Source organism: Copadichromis virginalis, linkage group LG19 (assembly GCF_057382275.1).
Source record: "Copadichromis virginalis isolate Kocher_CV1m ecotype Utaka linkage group LG19, C_Virginalis_male_GT1.1, whole genome shotgun sequence".
NCBI classification, from domain to species: domain Eukaryota; kingdom Metazoa; phylum Chordata; class Actinopteri; order Cichliformes; family Cichlidae; genus Copadichromis; species Copadichromis virginalis.
Window position 1 is genome coordinate 33,415,689 of NC_140636.1, and position 19,136 is coordinate 33,434,824.

General features: G+C 43.4%; 1 protein-coding gene across 2 annotated transcripts in view; it reads right to left on the reverse strand.

Moving 5' to 3' along the window:
• The window catches only part of kif26ab (kinesin family member 26Ab), a 69,441-nt gene that overhangs the window by 38,679 nt on the left and 11,626 nt on the right, over nucleotides 1-19,136 (reverse strand). For both annotated transcript variants that reach the window (XM_085441189.1, XM_085441187.1), the window contains exon 3: nucleotides 4,750-5,220. In XM_085441189.1, the coding sequence (XP_085297315.1) occupies nucleotides 4,750-5,220 (471 nt within the window). The remainder of the gene's footprint in view (nucleotides 1-4,749; nucleotides 5,221-19,136) is intronic.

Genomic DNA, 19,136 nt, shown 5'->3' on the forward strand with positions numbered 1-19,136 from the left:
GGGTGTCAGATAATTATTTATTAAAAGCTCGACATTTTAAATGAGAATAAGAAAGAAAAGTATGTCTTTGTGCCCCCTTTTCCCTGTTAATGCCCTATCGGCCCCCCTGGCTAAACTTTGCTAGATCCGCCCCTGCACAGTTACCAGCCGTCAGCTACGTAGAAAAGATCCTCGAGTAGAAAGTAATATTATTAAATAAATTCTAACAACAGCTGATCAAGCTTAAACGTGCTGCTGTTGTTCAGCCGCTGGTTTCCTCTTTCTGGTGCAAAATGGGCCAAAAGCAAACTAGAGAGACCGACTCGCGACAGAAAAGCCGATCAGCTGATCGTTAAGCAGTTTCATGATTGAAGTAGCAGCAGGAGAGGCAGTCGTTTGTTAAGCTTAACGCAGGAATGCTTTACAAACATTCAGAGATGGACTTACACACTTGCTTTACTTCTCTCGGGATAACTTTGTCGGAGATGAAATGCCGGGTTGCTAGCGAAGCTCCACATGCTATCCAGACCACCGACAGGTCCCGCATGCCACAGCCGCTCTATCACGTGATGCATACTGCTCCGACGTGCTAACGTTCTGAGGTGAGTTATGGCGTGTTGCAAGTTTTGTGAGGTGCTTTCGTGATATTTAATGGATCGGATTACATTTTTTATTTTTCTCCGATATCCGATCCAGTAATTTAGGTCAGTATCGGACCGATACCGATACGTAATATCGGATTGGTCCATCTCTAGTTTCTATACAGCTGGGTGGGTGCTTTGATGTTACTGATAGTGAACTTTATTTTATTCATAAGGTTCGTTAGTTGAGTTGCCAACCCTGCCGTAAAAAACAGAATCATCCCGCATTCAGAGAAAACATCAGGTGTTTGGTATTGAGCTGAAAAGGAACACAGTTTGTCCTGGACTTCAGCTACAATGAAAAAGACACAAAGCTGGAGTTATTCTGCATCTTTACGCTGTCAGCTGCCTCTTCTTCTCTCATTCAATCATGAAACTGATCAATGATCAGCTGATCGGTATTTCTGAGCAAGTCCCGTCTCTCCTTTGTTTATCGCCCACTTTGCGCCAGAAAGAGGAAACCAGCGGATGTCGCGCTAAACAACAGCAGCGCGTTTAAGCTTGATCATTAGAATTTATTTAATATTAATTTCTAGTATCAGCTGATGTTTGCTGGAGCCACAGCTGTAAAAGCTGCTGGTCATGATATCGGTTTGTATCAAGGGCATAGATTTGGCATGGACGGAAGGGACATGTCCCCACCAATATCCAGCGATTATTGAATTGTCCCCACCAATAATTTGATCTCTTTGAGTAAAGAAAAACAAACCCGACAGAAAGAAAAAAACGATCTGTCAACGTCTCATTCGCCTAGCTGTGAAGAAAGAGTTAAATTACGTTCCATACTGGAGTCCTACATCATGTGACAAATATGGCCAATGTGATTGGTTGTGCCTTTCAAGGAGCTCTGTTTAGTTTTAGCAGCGGCCAGCAAGCCTGCGCCGCTAGGACCTGCAAGGAGGAGAGGAGGATGACAGCAAAAAGGAAGAACCTGGATATAAGAAAGTATTTTTCAAAGAAACCTGTAAGTCACTTAAAGTCAAGCTCACTCATAAAATGTGTCCGTCACAATAACGTTACAGGCTATGCTAGGCTTTGGCCCACATCAGTCTAAAACTGTATGTAACCACGAATAACGTGTTTTGGAAACTAACTGCACAACATGCAGCACTATTAGTTCTCTCAGTCTCAGAGCAGCATTTCTAATTTTGATTGAAAGTGTCAGAGAAAACAGCAGCCTCAAGTAAGCCAGGATATTAGTTTACAGAGGCTGTTAAAATGATATGTCTAAAGTTAAAATGTTGGTGACACAATAATTTCATCCTAATGGTCCTGACATATTCATAGGGTTAATTTTTTAGACAAAATATCATGAGATAGTCAGGATTTTGCAAATATTCCACCCTGTAGTGCAGTTTGCACAAATTGTTTTAAAAACTCACTCACCCTACAAACATTACTGATGAGTCAAGATCTGCACAAAGTGACAGAAACACTGAAGCAGCTCCACATTTTATTCTTATTGTCATGTATGTCCTATTTGTCAGGTGATAGAAAGTAATGGTGACACAAGATCACAGGTGAAATTGGATGATGACTTGTTGGTTCATTAGTGTATTTGAAGCACATGTGTGACTGCATGTATGTGGAATGTCTCACTGTTATTGATCAGGTGACAGAGGCAGCTCTGCCATGTTGTAGCTCAGAGGTGAAGAGGCGAGGTCACAGGTGACTGACTGATGAGTTGGTGCTATAGATTAACTAGTATTTATTATCATGACAACTGTTAGGCTGCTGATGTAAATTGATTCATTAGTGTATATTTGACAAAGAATCTGAATTGACATGTCTCACTTTTTATATGGCACGAATCAATTTTATCAGGTGGCAATATGTCCTAGTGCAGTCAGAGGGGAAGAGCCAGGGCCAAAGGTGAGGCACATCACGCACTTAATAATAATTTTAATCTGAGGATAAAACGCAGGTACTGAGGCTGAAAGAAGCTTCAGTGCTCTCAGAAGACTAAAAACATGGCTACGGTCAACAGTGACTCAAATGAGATTAAACAATGCTGCTGTGTGTCCACCAGGAGACACTGGACAGTATAGATGTAAAACCAATATGCCAGCAGTTTATCTCAGTTAACGAGAGGAGAAGGCCTGTGTTTGGCTCCTTCACATAGTCCACATTGAGTTGTTGTGTGGGACATGTCTGTTGTTCGTGTCTGTTGCTGTAACAGTAGTTCATGTTTAGAATAAAACATCCCAGCTCACTGATTTGATCGGGGCAATAGTGCCTAAAATGTTGCATAATTTTGCTGAGAGATCTTGTACTTTGTGGTAATCTTAGATGAGTAGTTTTATGGACAAAAACCAGCAGGTCATTCAGTGTTCCCTTAGTGCTAATGTATCAGAGATGTTGGTGCACTATAACTGAACTAATGTTGTTAAGTCCTTAAAGTCATATTCTTTTATTGTCATGACTGTATTTGAAGCTATTTTTATGTTTGTATGATACCTGATTTATATGAAATATGCCTGAAGTGAACTAAACTCTAAAATACTTAGTCAGTCATTTGTTTAATAGTAATTTAACATTATATAATTCACATATAAAACTATGAATTGTGATTTTAAATGGTTTAAAAGCATGCAGAATAGGATATGTAGGCAAGTATATTTCTCCTTTTTTATCAAGAAGCAAAGACAAAAAGGAAACAAAAAAGAAACAGGGCAGGGTTCGATGGTTGAATCATCTGTCCCCACCAATGCCAAAACCAAATCTACGCCCTTGGTTTGGATATGTGGTGAGAGGGAAACATGAAGATGAAACCAGGAGATGTCCTTACTGAATCATCAGAGTTGTGATGGAGAAACAGGTTTATCTTTTAGGTGACATGAATGAGTTGAAGGGAAGTTATGATCTGTTTCTGAGAGACAAATAACACCAGGATCCCTTTCTATGTAGCTGACAGCTGGTAACTGTGCAGGGGCGGATCTAGCAAAGTTTTGCCAGGGGGCCAGGTAGGGCATTAACAGGGAGAGGGGGGCACAAAGAAATACTTTCTTATTCTCATTTAAAATAATAATCTGAATCTTACAACCAAAGTTTTTACCTGATGTAAAACGTATAGAAATCGTATATATACCAACAAGACTGTACATCACTGTCACAACAGCGTTTGTTTTCATTCAAAGGCTTTATGGATTTTCCTGTAATACCTGGTGGGCCGGTCTCTAATCAAAATGCCCGGGCCGATTTTTTGTCCCAGTCCAGCCCTGTGCACGACACGCAGTAAATTAATCTGAGAAGGTGCATTAAAAAATAAATGGCCGGGCCAGCGGTGCGCATCGCAAATTAGCTCGCATAGACACATTAGTTGTACTGGTTCTTAATGACGGTATCTTAGCTAACAACCCCAACTACCAGATTCAACTTGTAATTGGCTAAAAATCACTTAGCCTACTGGTGAGAGGGACGTTGCTAGCTCTCAGTTTTTTCAAGCGATGTTGAAATTTCCACATTCCGACACTTCAAATGCTTCAGGAGCTCTCCGCTCAGCGCAGTAACTGTTAATATAGAGCATTATTAAATTTATTGCTAATGCAATTATATGGCACATTGACTTCTGAGGAAATTTTAGATAGCACTTGTCATCAAAAAGGTTGCCTACCCCTGGACTAGATGATGTTAGCACATGCTGTATGCTTTGTACACTGAACCCGCCTGGTGTAGAATGTCACAGAGGTTTGTCACTTAGGTTGTCATCACAGAAAGATGCCCTCGTATTGCTTACCACAAAATACCTGGCAACGTGCACATAGAAACCTCAGCATTTACCTTTTAAGGTAAAGCTCCTGAAACTGTTTTGTTTGCTGCATGTCTTCCATGCATAAACAAAACAGATTAAAGCGCTGATTAGCTAAAACGAGAGAGGAGCTATGGTGACGCTGTGTTGTGATAATTTAAAATGCCCTTGAGGAAGAGGTCAGGAGTTTAGTGTTCAGATGACCTCTGACATTAGATCGCTCAGGCTCTGTGACTTCTGAGAAATAAGAGGTCAGCGCTCCAGTTCTACGACACAAATTTCCCACAGGGCTTCATCTCTTCTAACGGTATGTACTATTTCTAAAGTTGCTTTTAAATGCTAGTTGCATGAGGAAGAAAAAAGGTCAAAGTGAACACATACCAACTTGGGTTGAGGGAGAAAGTTGTTGACCCTGGATATGCTCCACATGCCCTCGAGGTACTGCTGGGCTTGGATTGTGACGGTGCTCAGAGATCCAGGGAGCTGCCCTCCTGCCACTGTCACCTGGACACTGGTCTTTGGCCCTGAAGTGCTAGCTGCGTTCTGGGACCAGCTTGGTACCCCATGGCGCTCCCCTACTGGCAGGACAGAGTGGGGAGAGGGCTGACTTTTCGAGACTTGTTTTGTTTGGATGCTGGAGGACGACACAGTGAATCTAGAAGGCTGTGGTATAAAAGATGTTTTGGGCAAGGCAGCCATGTTGGAGCTGAAGGCCAAGACAGGAGCATGGAGTGTCTGCAAGGCCTCCTGCCTCAGTTGGTGGAGAGGTGTAGAGCAAACTTGGCAGCATCCAGGTTCATGATTCCCAGGAGTTTGGAGCTGCTCGAACAGGAAGGTTGCATACCCGGGGTCCTGCAGAGAAAAACAAGAAATGCACTTTAGCTCAAAGCACAGCATTCGGAACAGAAACACTTTGAAGGAAACATGTTTTTTCCAAAGCATAACCACATTATAATTTTTTGTATATATGTATTTACTGTGGTGTCAGTGGTCTGCTAGCAATGTGGTCCCTGACTGCCCTCTGAGACCCTTACTGAGCTTTTGCCGACTCCCTCTCTTGGATGATTGTTTGTTCTGAGTGGCCTCAGTGCAGAGGGCTACGGTAGAGGTGTGTTTTCAGTACCATTTGTTTGTTTCTCTGTCAGCGAGATTAGGGCTACACAAATACTACCAGGCTGAATTTCCTGAGACTTGATGAACAGACACAGCATGGGGAAAGGAAGAACCCATTAAATTGTGCTGCTTATCCAAATCACCTTTAAAACTGCAAGATAAGGCATCAACCTTTGGTGGAGGATTACACCCTCTGCAAGTTCCCTTCTAGTTTAGATGCGCAGCCTGCATGCAACTTAAAACTGCTGATCCCCCCCCCAAAATAAATCAGACATGAAGTAGAGTTTGCAGAAATTAGTGCTAAACTGAGAAATTAGTTAACATTTTCTACTTGTTAAAGACTTGTTAGATGCATGAAATAATGCATCAGCTCTACGCACTTTCACATTCTTGATTCTCAACATGAATTCAAAGTCAAATATTTGAATTCTGAAGTTTATACTTGTCCCAGAGAAAGTATTTGTTAACACGTTGGCCTGAAAAATAAAGACATTATCCCTGCAGCACTCTACAATGCTCAGAGGGATTAGCCGAGCATCCCACAGAGACATTCCTCGCATTAAAAAAGCACAAGTGAAATGTGGCTGCTATTTACTTTTTGCAGTTTTAAAAGAGAACACCACACAGACTTCAGCTTATTACTGCTTTTAGCGATGGTGTCCAGTAGAGCTTTGTCCTCTCACTTCCTCTCTAAGAAGGCTTCCTAGGGTTTCCATCGCTGTTTGCAAGAACTAACAAAAGTATAAAACAGCCTTGGGGACTCTGCGCCTAAAGCTATAAAATTTACATATAATAAGTGTCCCATTGTGAAAACATATGACAACCTACTCTCTGGGAAGCTGGAAGCATACAGACCTATCATAAGTAAAGGCATAGGAGGGGAAAGAATATAACTTTCTGTCTGTTTTAGTGAAACTAACCTTCACAGAAATATACACACACACCTACACACACAGAACTAGAGAGAGTCTCTTAAGAGGCATAAAGAGGCACTATAGGATTCTGCCCAGAGGAGTAGTGGCCTAAGACAGAAGCTCACAGCCCCTACATAAATGTTTATGAGACCTTTGCTCCTTAGAACCTCCGAGGTGATCAGGAGGAGTGAAGCTGCGGGGAAACAACAATCCGCTGCTCTAATGCAGTGCCACTTAATACAGCTAACCCAAGATGGGCCCAGAGACCAAAGAGGCAGGCAGAGGGACTCTAAATCTCCTCCCTATGAAAGCCACTCAATACACAGACTTTTAGATTACCTTTCCCTGCAAACAGCATTAATAGTATGATCACGCAACGTTCCAAGGCAACCTTCTGCAGCCTTACAAATAAAAACAGACTCTTTTCTGCCATATATTTCCTCTCATCTCATAAAGACACAAAAAGCAATATAGTTTAAGTCATGCTCAATCTATTCTTTGCTTTATTCTTTACCTAAAGCACAATCATGCAAGAGAACCATTCTGGTTAATGATCTGCTATATTGGCTGCTTACTTTGCACATGGACAAATGTGGGCAGGACACAAGCACAACTAAGAAATGCAGTCAGAATGTAGAAAATCCCATAAATCCGACTCTAAATGAGAACTCTGGGGTGACAACTGTCTATGGTTGATCAGCTGTCTATCAAATGGCTGTTGTACATCCCAATGAGAAAAGGATTTAAATGTGAGAAGCTTAAGATATATGAAATAGGATAGAGCTTTAAAAATGATATCTAATGCTCTTTGATCCTGACACGTGAACAATCCCGGCTGTTATGCTCAGACAGGATATTTATGCACAAGACAGGACAGTTCTGCTGAAATAAGATCAAACGGTCTACGACAAATTGGAGTGAAATATGAAAGCACCGCTGGCTGCCGTTTCCACAGTCTAGTCTGGGTTCATGTATACGCTTCTTAGACAGGAAATTGAACCAAAGTCATAACAAACCAACTCCACCCCTTAACCCTTTTACCTTTCGACCACTCCTTACCCACCTCAGGGTGCTGGTACATCGAAGAAATCAACACCACCCCCTACCCATCTCTCTCTCTCTCTCTCTCTCAGCGTGCATTGTTAGGTGTTGATTTAGGGGAGCTAATAAAAGGACACACAAAGCTGAGCACATCTGCTATTCAGTTAGGATTCTGGAGGTTAGAGAGCAGGCTTCTCCTGTAAAGCTGTCTGTAAGCTTTACGTATGCTCGTTGGAGTGAATAAAGGGTCAGGGCCAGAAGGCTTATGAGGTTGATGATGATGGGTATATGGAAGAGAATGATGTGGGTAGGTGGAAACACAAGGACAAATCCATATTTATGTGGTACATATTTCACACACAGATCAGAATTCAGGTTTGGATGTAAAAATATCTCAAGTCAGCTGAAAAGTGGCCATAGTTAGGCATCGAAATATTTCACCTACAGGTTTGTACCTTCACATTTAAGCAGTGTGAGAGCTTGTGGATAAGGATATCAGAGAAAACATGAAATGTATGATACATGAGCGCACCCACCCCCAAAGCCATATTGTTTCTTTTATTATCCATTTGATCTATTACTGACGGGTGCAGCTGGCAGCGAGGAGTAGCGCTGCTGCAGAGAAGTCTGCAACGCTCTGCATCAACACAACTCAAACGCTCAAATCATTCTGGTTGGAGAAGAGGCATGGAAGCTACTTTGGGGCTGTTACCTCTTGGCCATTGTTACTGTGGGAGACGGTTTTGGTTTTTCAACCCAAGGCCTGTCCACTGAAAAATTAAGCAGCACAAGCAAGGATAAAAAGACAGTGAGGAGTGGGAGGAGGTAGGCCAGGGTTGCGGCCCTTGCCCGGAGGCTTGTGGGTGGCTGTGTTGGTTTACTGCCTGACAGCATGGATCTTTATTAAACTCTGGGGACAGATGCTGCAGCCTTATTATGGAAAGGAGCTGTGGTGAGCACACTAGAGAGAAGCCCTGCTTGTGGATTCAACCTTTCACAGCCCTTAGAGACATAAGTTTGTCTTTGTCCCTCACACTAACTGTGATGAAAAGCAGGGTAGCAGCAGCAGGAGCGATGAGCCACCCGGCTGACTAGCTCTCTGGGTTGATGGAGAGTGTCATCACAGACATCCCATGCCCAGAGGCTGATGGAAACAAGCTCAGCCGTAACCACTTATGGATGAGGCGACAGGGAGAAAGATGTGCATGATTTCACTCCTGTGTGTCCTCAGGGTAGAAGCAGAACTGGTCAAAGTCACACATAGGTTTTTCCTCAAATCACACCTCATTTACCTTGCCTTGTCAGAGCGCCTTCACTCTAACCAGACAAAGGAAAACTGCCATCTAACAGTTTCCGCATTCGGTCTCTGATGTGCTTCTCATGTGGAGCGCTGAGGCCAGATATTGCAGGCTGACTCAAATCAAGGGAAGGTCACAGTGATTTGATATGCATGAGGCCCCTCGCTAGCCGAGACACTTTTAGGCACGCTCCATTGAAAGTAAAATACTCTGGGAAACTATATTTTCTATTCCAGTTGAGCTCAACAGATATTTCCCAGACATAAAAGCGCCCCGTGACCCTCTGCAGCTCCAGCAGAATAAAAACAAAGCAAAATTGTACCAACATGTATCGATGACGGAAAAAATAAAGTGGAAAGTTCTGACAGCCAGCTGCCGGTCAGCTCATATCTGAACAGTTTTAGAGCTGCCAGCACTCGGTGGCATTCTGCTGTCGGTGATTTGCTTTAATACTCGTAACATCTGTGAAGTCATTCACTACTCCTAAGTCCTTTGTGTGCTCACCTCAAGCATCCATTAAACTGAAAGACCTGCCAGGTTAACTCTTAAATTCAGTTTAAGATTTCTACCTTGTTCTTTCAGGTTTTTATTTTATTATCCTGTGAACACTGGAAGCATTCCTAAATACGAGTCAGTACAATGTCGTGCTGCTTTATATCTGTCCTCTCACCGGCACCAGTCCTATTTACACATCACAATTCTTAAGTACTTCCTACTGACTTTCTTGTAAAATCAAGACCACACAGCAGCTGCCAAATCTAATGCCCTTTCAACTCCTGACTTTCCCTTCCTCTCCTGCTCTGTAAGGATGTGACAGCGCCACGTCTGTTTACCCAGCCTGAGATAGTGTTGACCTAAACCACACATGGCCTCCTGAAACAGATTGCCCCCCCAATAAACCGCAGGAGCCCACTTCAGATCCCAGGTTGAGGACGAGAGCTTCCACCAAGCCCACTTTCCCACAGGTAGCACGGCTAAATCTGACAGCCATGTCGGAGAAAAACGAGCACAGCTGCTGGCCTTGCCCCGAGTGAGCACTGGGCATTAAGGCAGATTACATTCCCAGGATAAAAGCAACCACAGTGGTGTAATCCCTTTCTCGCCCTCCCCTCCGCTCCTTCTCAACTATCCCCACCACCTCCACTTCTACGACTCTACTCACATCCCCTGAAGGAGCGGAGACCCGGAAGGCCAGCGACTCTGATTAGATATCAGGTAGAGCTTTTAGTGCCACAGCATATCTAGGATACAGACCATTAAATTTAACCACTGCCTGCTCGGAGGCAGAGAAGACAATGACTCAGGATGTCACACTAGCATGCTATTTAACTCTGTGGGAACGCCTTTGGTAGAACACAAAATGGGACGGTTCAACAAATCACATCAAACAGATGCTTGTCCCCGTCTGCTGACTCGACAAGATTAAACAAACCTGTAATAAGGCTTTTCCCCCAAACAAGGCAACAGTATCTCCAGCAACAAAAGTACACTGTCATTACCTACCTGATAATACCACCTCAGACACACACACAAAAAGCATGCACCAATACAGTAATGAAGTCATTCATCCTCTGTGGCTGTGTGAAAAACTCTGAATGCTTCATTTTTCAGCCGCTCTTCTGGGATTTTATTGGAGCACAATAGGATTCCATGAAATGATGATGAAATATCTCTGGTGGATCTCCAGCATTTCTCATGCGAAATCTGGCTTTTGTCTAAGCGCGGCTACATTTAGGCACATATCTCATTATCTGAGTTTAAGCTTTTTGTGAGAGATGCGGTTACAAAATCGATTCTGCTCTTGCCTTTCCGAAGCCGGGGTCTCACTGCTCCTCTTTCTCTTTGCCTCCTACTCTCGTGGGATTATCCCATATTTTAAGCTGAATAACTTCTATAAATCACAAGAACGCCTTGTGGTTTTATTAATGTAAAATGCCAAAGGAATGAATACCAATTAAGATATCTTGTAAGTCCGGGATTATTCATGTTCTAAATTACGATCTTTTAAACGTGATGTTGCAAAAAGTCGTTTCATTCTTGTATTCTACTGAGAAAAAAAAGATAGCTTTACATAATTCTCCAGCTATCGTGATGAAAAACTGCTTATAACAATGCCAAAAACAAAATTACAATGAACAAATGTCTCCCTATTGATATAAAACAGATTACCTTGTTTTGAAAAGTGCATCCAATTTTTGATCTTCAGTGCAGCCAAAATTTCCTGTATTGCACATCTGTTCAAGAAGAGCTTATGTGAGGAAGAGGCTGATGTCAGTCTGCCTGCCCTGTGTGATTTAATCCTTTCCTGCCTTGAACCGTCAGTGCACTGCTAACAGAAAATGCAAATAGGCTTTCCCCCTTAGTGACACTTTCAGCACCACCTGTCCACAATATCACAGAGATAGACTCTTTGATGAACGGACCCAAGATGGCAAACAATCTGCCACTGGAACGAGCACACAAGATAGCCTATAAAATGCAGTTTTTTGAGATCGTGGAGGTCTGGGTGGATTTCTTCCTTTGCTTGGGGATTACTCGGAGCACGTTACAGCTCATTGTACACTAGATCGCATCCGACAGATTCTCTGTCATCCAGAAAACCAGATGTCGCTGTCAATCAGTAATAAAAAGGACCACACATTGATCCAGAGGTTAAAAACAGATAGAGTGAGATGTAATCATTCATGACTGTGTGTTCCAAACCACCCTGTAACCATTAATGACGCCATATAATGATATGTCACTCCTCCATATGTTCGTCCCATTTATAGACGTGTAATATCATAAAAGGTTCACTAACCCCGTCTTTACATATGAAGGAGAAATGGGTGAAAACCGTCCGTTGATGTGTGTGTGTGTCTATATTTGCTGCCCCTTGTGTGTCTCTTTACACCACACCCATCCATCACTCCAGCCTTTCGCCACTTGGCCAGTTAATTACCTTTTCCTGTTCACTCACGCACATAAAGAAAACAAGCCCCTTTCAGACTGTTTGGACAGACTTCATTCTCCCTCGCCGCCCCCTTTCCAACATCTTTTTCTTCCTCTCTCCTCTGTGGACACAGGGCAGCCTTCACTGTCCAAGATCCGTCAAGCTTTCATCAGCTTTGGCCAGGGTCAGAGTGCCGGGGAGGGTCAAACTGAATTCAGCAGCGCTGCAGTGAGAGACTTTAACAGGTCTCCATAAGACATCCGGTAGTGAACGATCACTGCTTAAACTCAGCGGCAACTGATTTGAGTGCTGAGTGCACAGACAGAACAACATCGACCTCTGAAGGTTTCACATTCGTGGAAAAAGTATTTTTCAATTTAGCAGGATAAAACATTATATTTCTCACTCCCCTGCCCAGTGCTACAGCAGAGGCTGTCTGGCGGCGGCGGCGGCGGCAGCAGGGCTGCTTGCTATGCTGTCCTCGCCAGAGACGCAGTGAATTGTGTTTACGTATACCTGCACAAGCCATTGTGCACTTCTAATTAAAATGGCTGATTTTTTTGGCTCAGAGATGCTCTCAAGGTAGTTCCTCTTTTCCCCCAACCAGACTTGCCAAAATGAGTGTGTAATGAAAAATTCAACAGGCAAGCTGTAAAGGCAGAAGCCAGGTGTTGCTGTAAACTGCAGGTGAAAGCAAGGACAGAAGGGAGGAAGGTGAGATTAGAGGGAGGGGAAGAGGGTTAAAATAGTCTGGCAGCTACACAGAGTGCAGGGATAATGAAAAGTATATAAAAGTATATAAAAAAGGAAAATGCATAGGAAGGAATATCCCACTGCCTCCAATAGCAAATCTTTGTTTTATATACTGAATACACTTATACACTGTATAATCGATGCTTATCTGCTTTATATTTAATTCTTGTAACTAAGATGTTGAGAAAAATGCTAAAAGGCCCACATTATCCAGTAGCTTACAGCATGAGGCATATAACTCTTATACATTTAAAAAAGAGTGGAAATCTGAATTTATTCCATGCATTTGTAAAGTCCTCAACAGTGTGCAGGTCTGAACTTGTAATCAGTATTCCTAACGGTCCACTAAAGCTCGTTGTAAGATCTATTTTTGTCCAAGTACCTACTCTAAACTCTCACCACAGAGCACATGATCCTGATACAATAGTTCTCTCCAACAGTCCAAACCGCTACTTCACTTGTACTTCACTTCAAAATGCTTTTTTTTCTAAACATTTTTTCAGTCTAAACGCAGCGATGACAGCCACCTGCTTCTCCTCTGTCTGAACTGTCACACCAAGAGAGCTGCAGTCGCTGCAGTTATGTTGTACGGGGGGAACATTTTCATTTCGACTGGAAAACGAGCACTCCCAGGTCCCCGCAGTTTATTTAGAGAGAAACCTCTGCTAAAAGCTCACGGCAACTAATCTCCATCGGAGGGGTAAAGTGTGACAGCAGTGAACAGCCAGACGCGTGGAGTGCGCATATGAGTAGTTAATTATCAAAGAAAAAATGCAAAGGGAGTTGCTCATGCTCAAACAGAAGTAATTGCACACAGCATTTGATCAACATCCTCCAGATCGCATAATGGAAAAACTCTGGGACTAAACATAAACAACATAATTAAAATTAATCATTTTCAGATCAACATTTAAGTAGTTTTTTCATGCCAAGCAGCCCATTTAGAATGCATGAGGTATAACATATGGATCTCTGCACCTCATCTTATGTCCTCATTGCAATAGTTCGTCCCTCCTCTTTGGAGAAAATGCAAAGCTATACATACTCCTAGTGATATAAAAAGAAAGTGACGGGGAGTGATGACAAGGTGAAATGTTGAGCATCCTCCAACAATAATTCTGCCCACTTTCCCCTTAGAACGGACTGTACAGTAATTATGCTGGCAAGCTGCCATGTGGATAATTATTATTCATTTTTCCGTTCCTGAGTGTTTGTGAGTTTCGGTCTCCCTCCCCCTCTCTGTCTCCTCATAGACGGACTCTGTATCTTTGTATTGAGCCACAGTAACTGGTTACTGATGAGCGTGGCACTTTTGCGTTTGGCAGATATCTAAATTCTCAGCCAGTGCAGGATTATGTGAGCAACAGGCTAACCGATTAACATCACAAATGTGCAGGGAGTATAAAAAGAGCTAAAGGTGAGGCCGACATTTTTGCCTCGCTGAAGAACAAATCCTGAGCCAAGGTGAGCAGTGCTGAGCATTCCTGTCCCATCCGCTCCCAGTCTGCAGAGCATTATCTCAGAGAGTGACACGCTTTGTGTTTTCACGAAACTGCTGTGTGTCGGCAGAACAATGGAGCAGCAGAGATGCGAGAGGCGGAATCAGTCTGGCGCAACAGCCTCGTGTAGGTATGGCACAGAGAGAGAGGGGGGGAATACTAATTTATCATGAAAGATGTCATTACCATGCCAATGACTTCTCAGAGAGCACAATCATCGCTAATAATAGAAATTTAAACATCAGCGCAGGGCTTTCAGACAGGAAGTGGTGTGTTAATGGGAAACTGATGTGTGTTTATGAGAACTAGACACCAAACTAGACATTGGTGAGAGCACTGATAGAAGAAAACACAAAGATAAGCACTAACCAGTATCTGTTTTGTTTTGTTGTTTTTTTTGGGGGGGGGGGGGGGGTTCTTGCTAATTGAGATGTCTAGACACATTCAGTTGAATCGCAGCAAGATAAGGAGGTAGGCGGAACTATCTCGGAGGAGCGTAGCACATACTAATCCACTTATTGAGTCTGAAGGATTTTCATTCACAAGCCTCGAAAATGCTTAGCTTATCAAAATTCTTTCACATGCACATTTTGCCACTTTGTTTTTCAGGAACAATAGCATCCTGCAAATGGCCTTATGGCCTACAACACTAAGCTACTCCGGCAGCTTCACTTAATATTAAAATGAGACGGTGAAGACGAGTTGAAGTGAAAGGCAATTTTAAACTATTTTTCAACCTTTTTGTCAATTTTATAGCATCCGTTTGAGTCAAAACACAGATTTAACATTATGTTAAGATGAACTCTGTAATCCTTTGAGATGCAATGAAGTTACATTGAAACAAGACTTGTAGATGCAGGAAATAGTGAAGCTATTTGAAAGTATTACACAAGCTATTTTCACACATGTGTTGCAGCCTAATTTACTAAACATTGGAAGTGAATGTAAATGTCTTAGGACACCATAACACAAGATTGTGCCCACGCATGAACAGTGCAGGTAAATTTCCCGAGAATTCACAGCAATAAGAGGGCATCGTGTGTCCTGCCTCCTGCATCATCTACACAGGTGTCACCCCTTACCTAAACCAAATGCAGTAATTCAAGTTAGTAGGACCACATCAAACACAGAGAATCTTTTGCTGTGTGGTATGTTTGAAGTTCACATAATGCCAAAATGATTCTCCTGAAATTGTCTGGACTGAATGGCTTAGCTTGGTGCCAATCTAGCCTTTTGTCTGCATAACCAGGGACAAAACAAGTTACAAAACTGTCCTTATCATCATGTCTGGGATGTCAGCATGGGCGGACAAGGATATCGCTGCTGTCACTTCACATAATGAAATCAGTGGATAAACTTTTGAGTTGCTGGGGACTTTGTTGAATTCTCACTATGTCTCTAAAATTGTGCTCTTCACATTTTTAGGGGTGTTTTTTGTATGTAATGTCACAACACTGCAAATCTCAGTAAAAGCTTTGGAATTCAGCTAGAGTGAGACACTCACGATTCTTAAAGAAACAGTGGGAGAGTCGGCACAGTCTGCGTATTTTTGGCTCAAGGGCACAATGGCATAGATCTGAGTCCGTCTGTTTCCAAAGACACTAAGCGAGGTGAGAGGTGTTATACTGTCTATGGCAGAATGAATGTATCTGACCATTTTTCATCCGCTTCCATTGAAAAATGAAAATATTTATGAATCGAGGAGAATGCAAAAGAGTCAATACACTCATGGTGCAAATTCATGCAAGTTTATTTTCATTTTGTGAAGTACACTGAAACAGTGGGACTTGGCAATTACATCATTTAAGACTGAATCAGATGTTACGTCAGTGTGTGCTTGAGCTACAAACACACAGAAACACACGCTCCCACATAAGTGGGTCTGGGGATGCAGAAGCATGCCCGGTCCATGCTCGGGGTTTGATTGCAGGGCTGAGGGGTCAAAGGGTAACTAATTGCGCGACTCATGGAGGTCAGCATTGGTGTGGCCTCCTGCCAAAGCACTGGAACACCACCTGAAGGTCTGTCAAGAAAGACAAATGAACTCCGACCCCCACTGCTGATGACATCGACCCCAGCCAGCGAGCGCACGCCACATCTTAATCTGGGTCTCGGAGACAGGGGCAGACGGCTGCCGCTGATCCAGATGTGACGTGACAAGGGCGCTACTGATGTTTTGTGTGTCTTTTTTTCAATAAGGAAGCACTCCTAGTGGGTCAATCCTTCATGTATAACTTAAAGAATTATTGTGGTTAGACTGGACACAAATTGAAAAACCCACTCGGTGTAACAATAGGATTCCTGTGCATGGAGCTGTTTCGCTTTTAGCAATGCCATAAAGAGCTAAACTTAGCCCTGCCATCAATTCCTGGAATGCCACAACGGCAACTCTCAGTTTTACATAGTGACTCATCAAAGTAGAGAGAGATGATTATCATTTTTCACCAGTCAGTAATTAGCTCGCTCCCTAATCAGGTGTTTGTGCAGTACGCCTGTCCATACCTTCTTATTAAGCAATATCGATGCATGCACTGGAGCTTTTACCTGCCGTGCAATCAGCAGTAAGCCGCAGCCTGAACCACAGTGAATCTGCTGGAATGCACCCATTGTTGCTGTGTATGTGCGTGCACGTGTGTGTGTGCCATCCTTTTGTAAAGAATTAACAAATAAGTGTGACGGATGGATAAATCACTTGACGAGCCCTGCCTGATGAAAAAGCCATTGTGATTGAGGTCTAGGGATCATCCAAAACAAAAAAAACTAAAAAAGAGCATCTCGCTTTCATGATTAACAGAATGTCGAAAAGGATTTCCCTTCTTAAACAGACATTACAATCATGTGAGGCTAATAGCCAAAAGGACACAACCAGATGGGACGTCTCCCTCTCTCCTGTGCTGCACTGTTTGAGAGACAAAAATGACCCAGACCTGTGTCAACAGCTGGGAAAAGCATCCCTGCTTTACGAAAGTGATAAAAATAACACTGAAGTACCCCACTGTGGGTTACGCCCAGAACAGGTCTGTTTTTCCTGGCCGGGAGGGTCACTGTCAGACAGAGCTGGACCTCCAGCCAACACACATCAAGGCGGCACTTTCCAAGCCTCCATTTTCGCCCCTCTCTTTTCCTGTTTTGACAGGAAACAGGAGATGATAACATAGTCGCACAAACAAGCAGAGATTGCCTCCGACCTGCTGCCGTGCTGTCCTCGTGTGGCAGCGAATGTCTGTTTTCTTTAGAGGGCCTCGTGTCCGAACATAGGAAAACATGCACTCGCTGTCTGGCGCGAGCGTGAGCATGAGCATGAGGCCGCCGTGACGCACGGGCTTTCGCGCGGGCACACCTGACACACACATCAAATTCACACCTGTCTTTACATCAAGCCTGAGTAACCTTTCCATAGCCTGGCACGGTGTCTTTTGTGCGCTGAGCACTTCCTCACAGGATCCCAGCGGCGTGCCAGCACAGCGTCACACAAAGAGCTGCAATAAAACAGACCACCAAAGTCACGGACACAAGACTGAAAGAGGAAAGATGAAAGCTGCGGTGGTCGCCACGGGGAACCAAACATACACGGAGGACGTGAGCAGAGGAGCAATGTCAATATCTGGCAGGGGGGGAAAGGGTAGGGAGGGGAGTGGCACTGGCGTCAGCAGGGTAGCTTTGAAGGCAAAGGGAGGTGAAGATGAGTAGCGTCTCCTGTCCGAGGCTCTTTTTGGAATGTGTGCCTTTTATGTTGTCAGGAAGCACACTGTGGTGAGACACAACAAGTGGAGTGATGGGGCCATTAGAGAAGGCTTTGTTGATGGTGTGAGAAGCTCAAAGGCACGGGACACTTTGATTGCCCTTTCTGATTCCCCTGTAGCCTTTGTTTACGAGCTAATTAAGCATTGTTCAACTGCTATAGCACCATGATGACTTTGAATGGTTACTGTAGGGCTTTTACAGCACCCCTAATAAGATAACCACTAACGTATAAAACACTTTCTGCTGCAATCTAGTGTGGGAACCAAACTCTATATGCATACGTTGTGTGCCTGAATGCCTGGCAATAGCTGAAAAAGAGAAAATGCATAAAAGAGAGGAAAACAGACACATCACGTGTAGTCCCACAGGTCAAATTCAGTTCAAATGTTACTGCTTCTTTGGGAGTTCAAGTGTACCCCAATTTCACCTCTCTCCTGGACATCACGACCCAAACAGATCCTCTCGCCCAAAAGGGATGAAGACATAAACGCCCAGCGTGGGACAGTGAGGTTAAGGGTTCAGTGGCTGGACAGAAAAAGCAGGAGGAGGGCACCGTCTCGCTACATAGATGTGGTAATGACCGTGTGGCAGCAATGGAGTTTGTGGAAGATTGCTCACAGTAAATAAAGAGTAGAGGAGTGGATTTTGTGTAGGAAGGAATGCATTCACGTGGTGGTGAACAGGTACAGAGAGGTCAGAAAAAGCACAGGAAAAAGAAAAAATGGAGAGAGAAGTTCAAACTATTATTCCTAGCTAAATTAAATTTGTAAAAAGAGATGCGTTTGAGGTCAGGTCAGCATAGCTTAAACAGGATTGCTTAAATGTGAAACTAAAGATGGCAAAAACTGTAAATAAACAATAAAATGTAGTGTTTAACACCATCTAGCAGGCCCTCTGGCTGACTTTGAATGATATTAAAGCATGATCCTGCACTGTGAGTTCTGGCGTTTATGATCTCCTTGTTGCATCTCCTGAAAGACACAGGGGAGGGTTGAGCTGAACAGAGCAAAGGATCAGAGCGCGAAACACAACTACAGCATCCACTCCTGCTTCGAACAGTAAAACTTGGCAGGAATTTGCCAAGGCTACAAGTGCAGGTGCTCTCCCCAGGAGCTTCCCCCCTTTTCATCTGAGGAGGGACAGCATTTCCGCATTGCACAGACATGTTCAAAGGTATTCCAGCAATGTTTTTTTTGTTTGATGCATAAATTTAGAGCGGTAAACAAAAAGCTGCCATCTATCATGTTGATTTAGAGGTGCCTGATAGAGGCACCGGGAGTGAACACTGCCAAAACAGCCACTGGCAAAGCGAATACAGCTGAGTACCTAAAAGACGGCACGTTAATGATGACAATTTCAGGCAACAAAACAACAGCATGTAGGAACAAAATATAAACTGAAAGCATCTCTGAATGAAAGTGATTTCAGAGCAGTAATCAGGGGTAGAAGCCGCTGTCAACTGAGAATGTGGCAA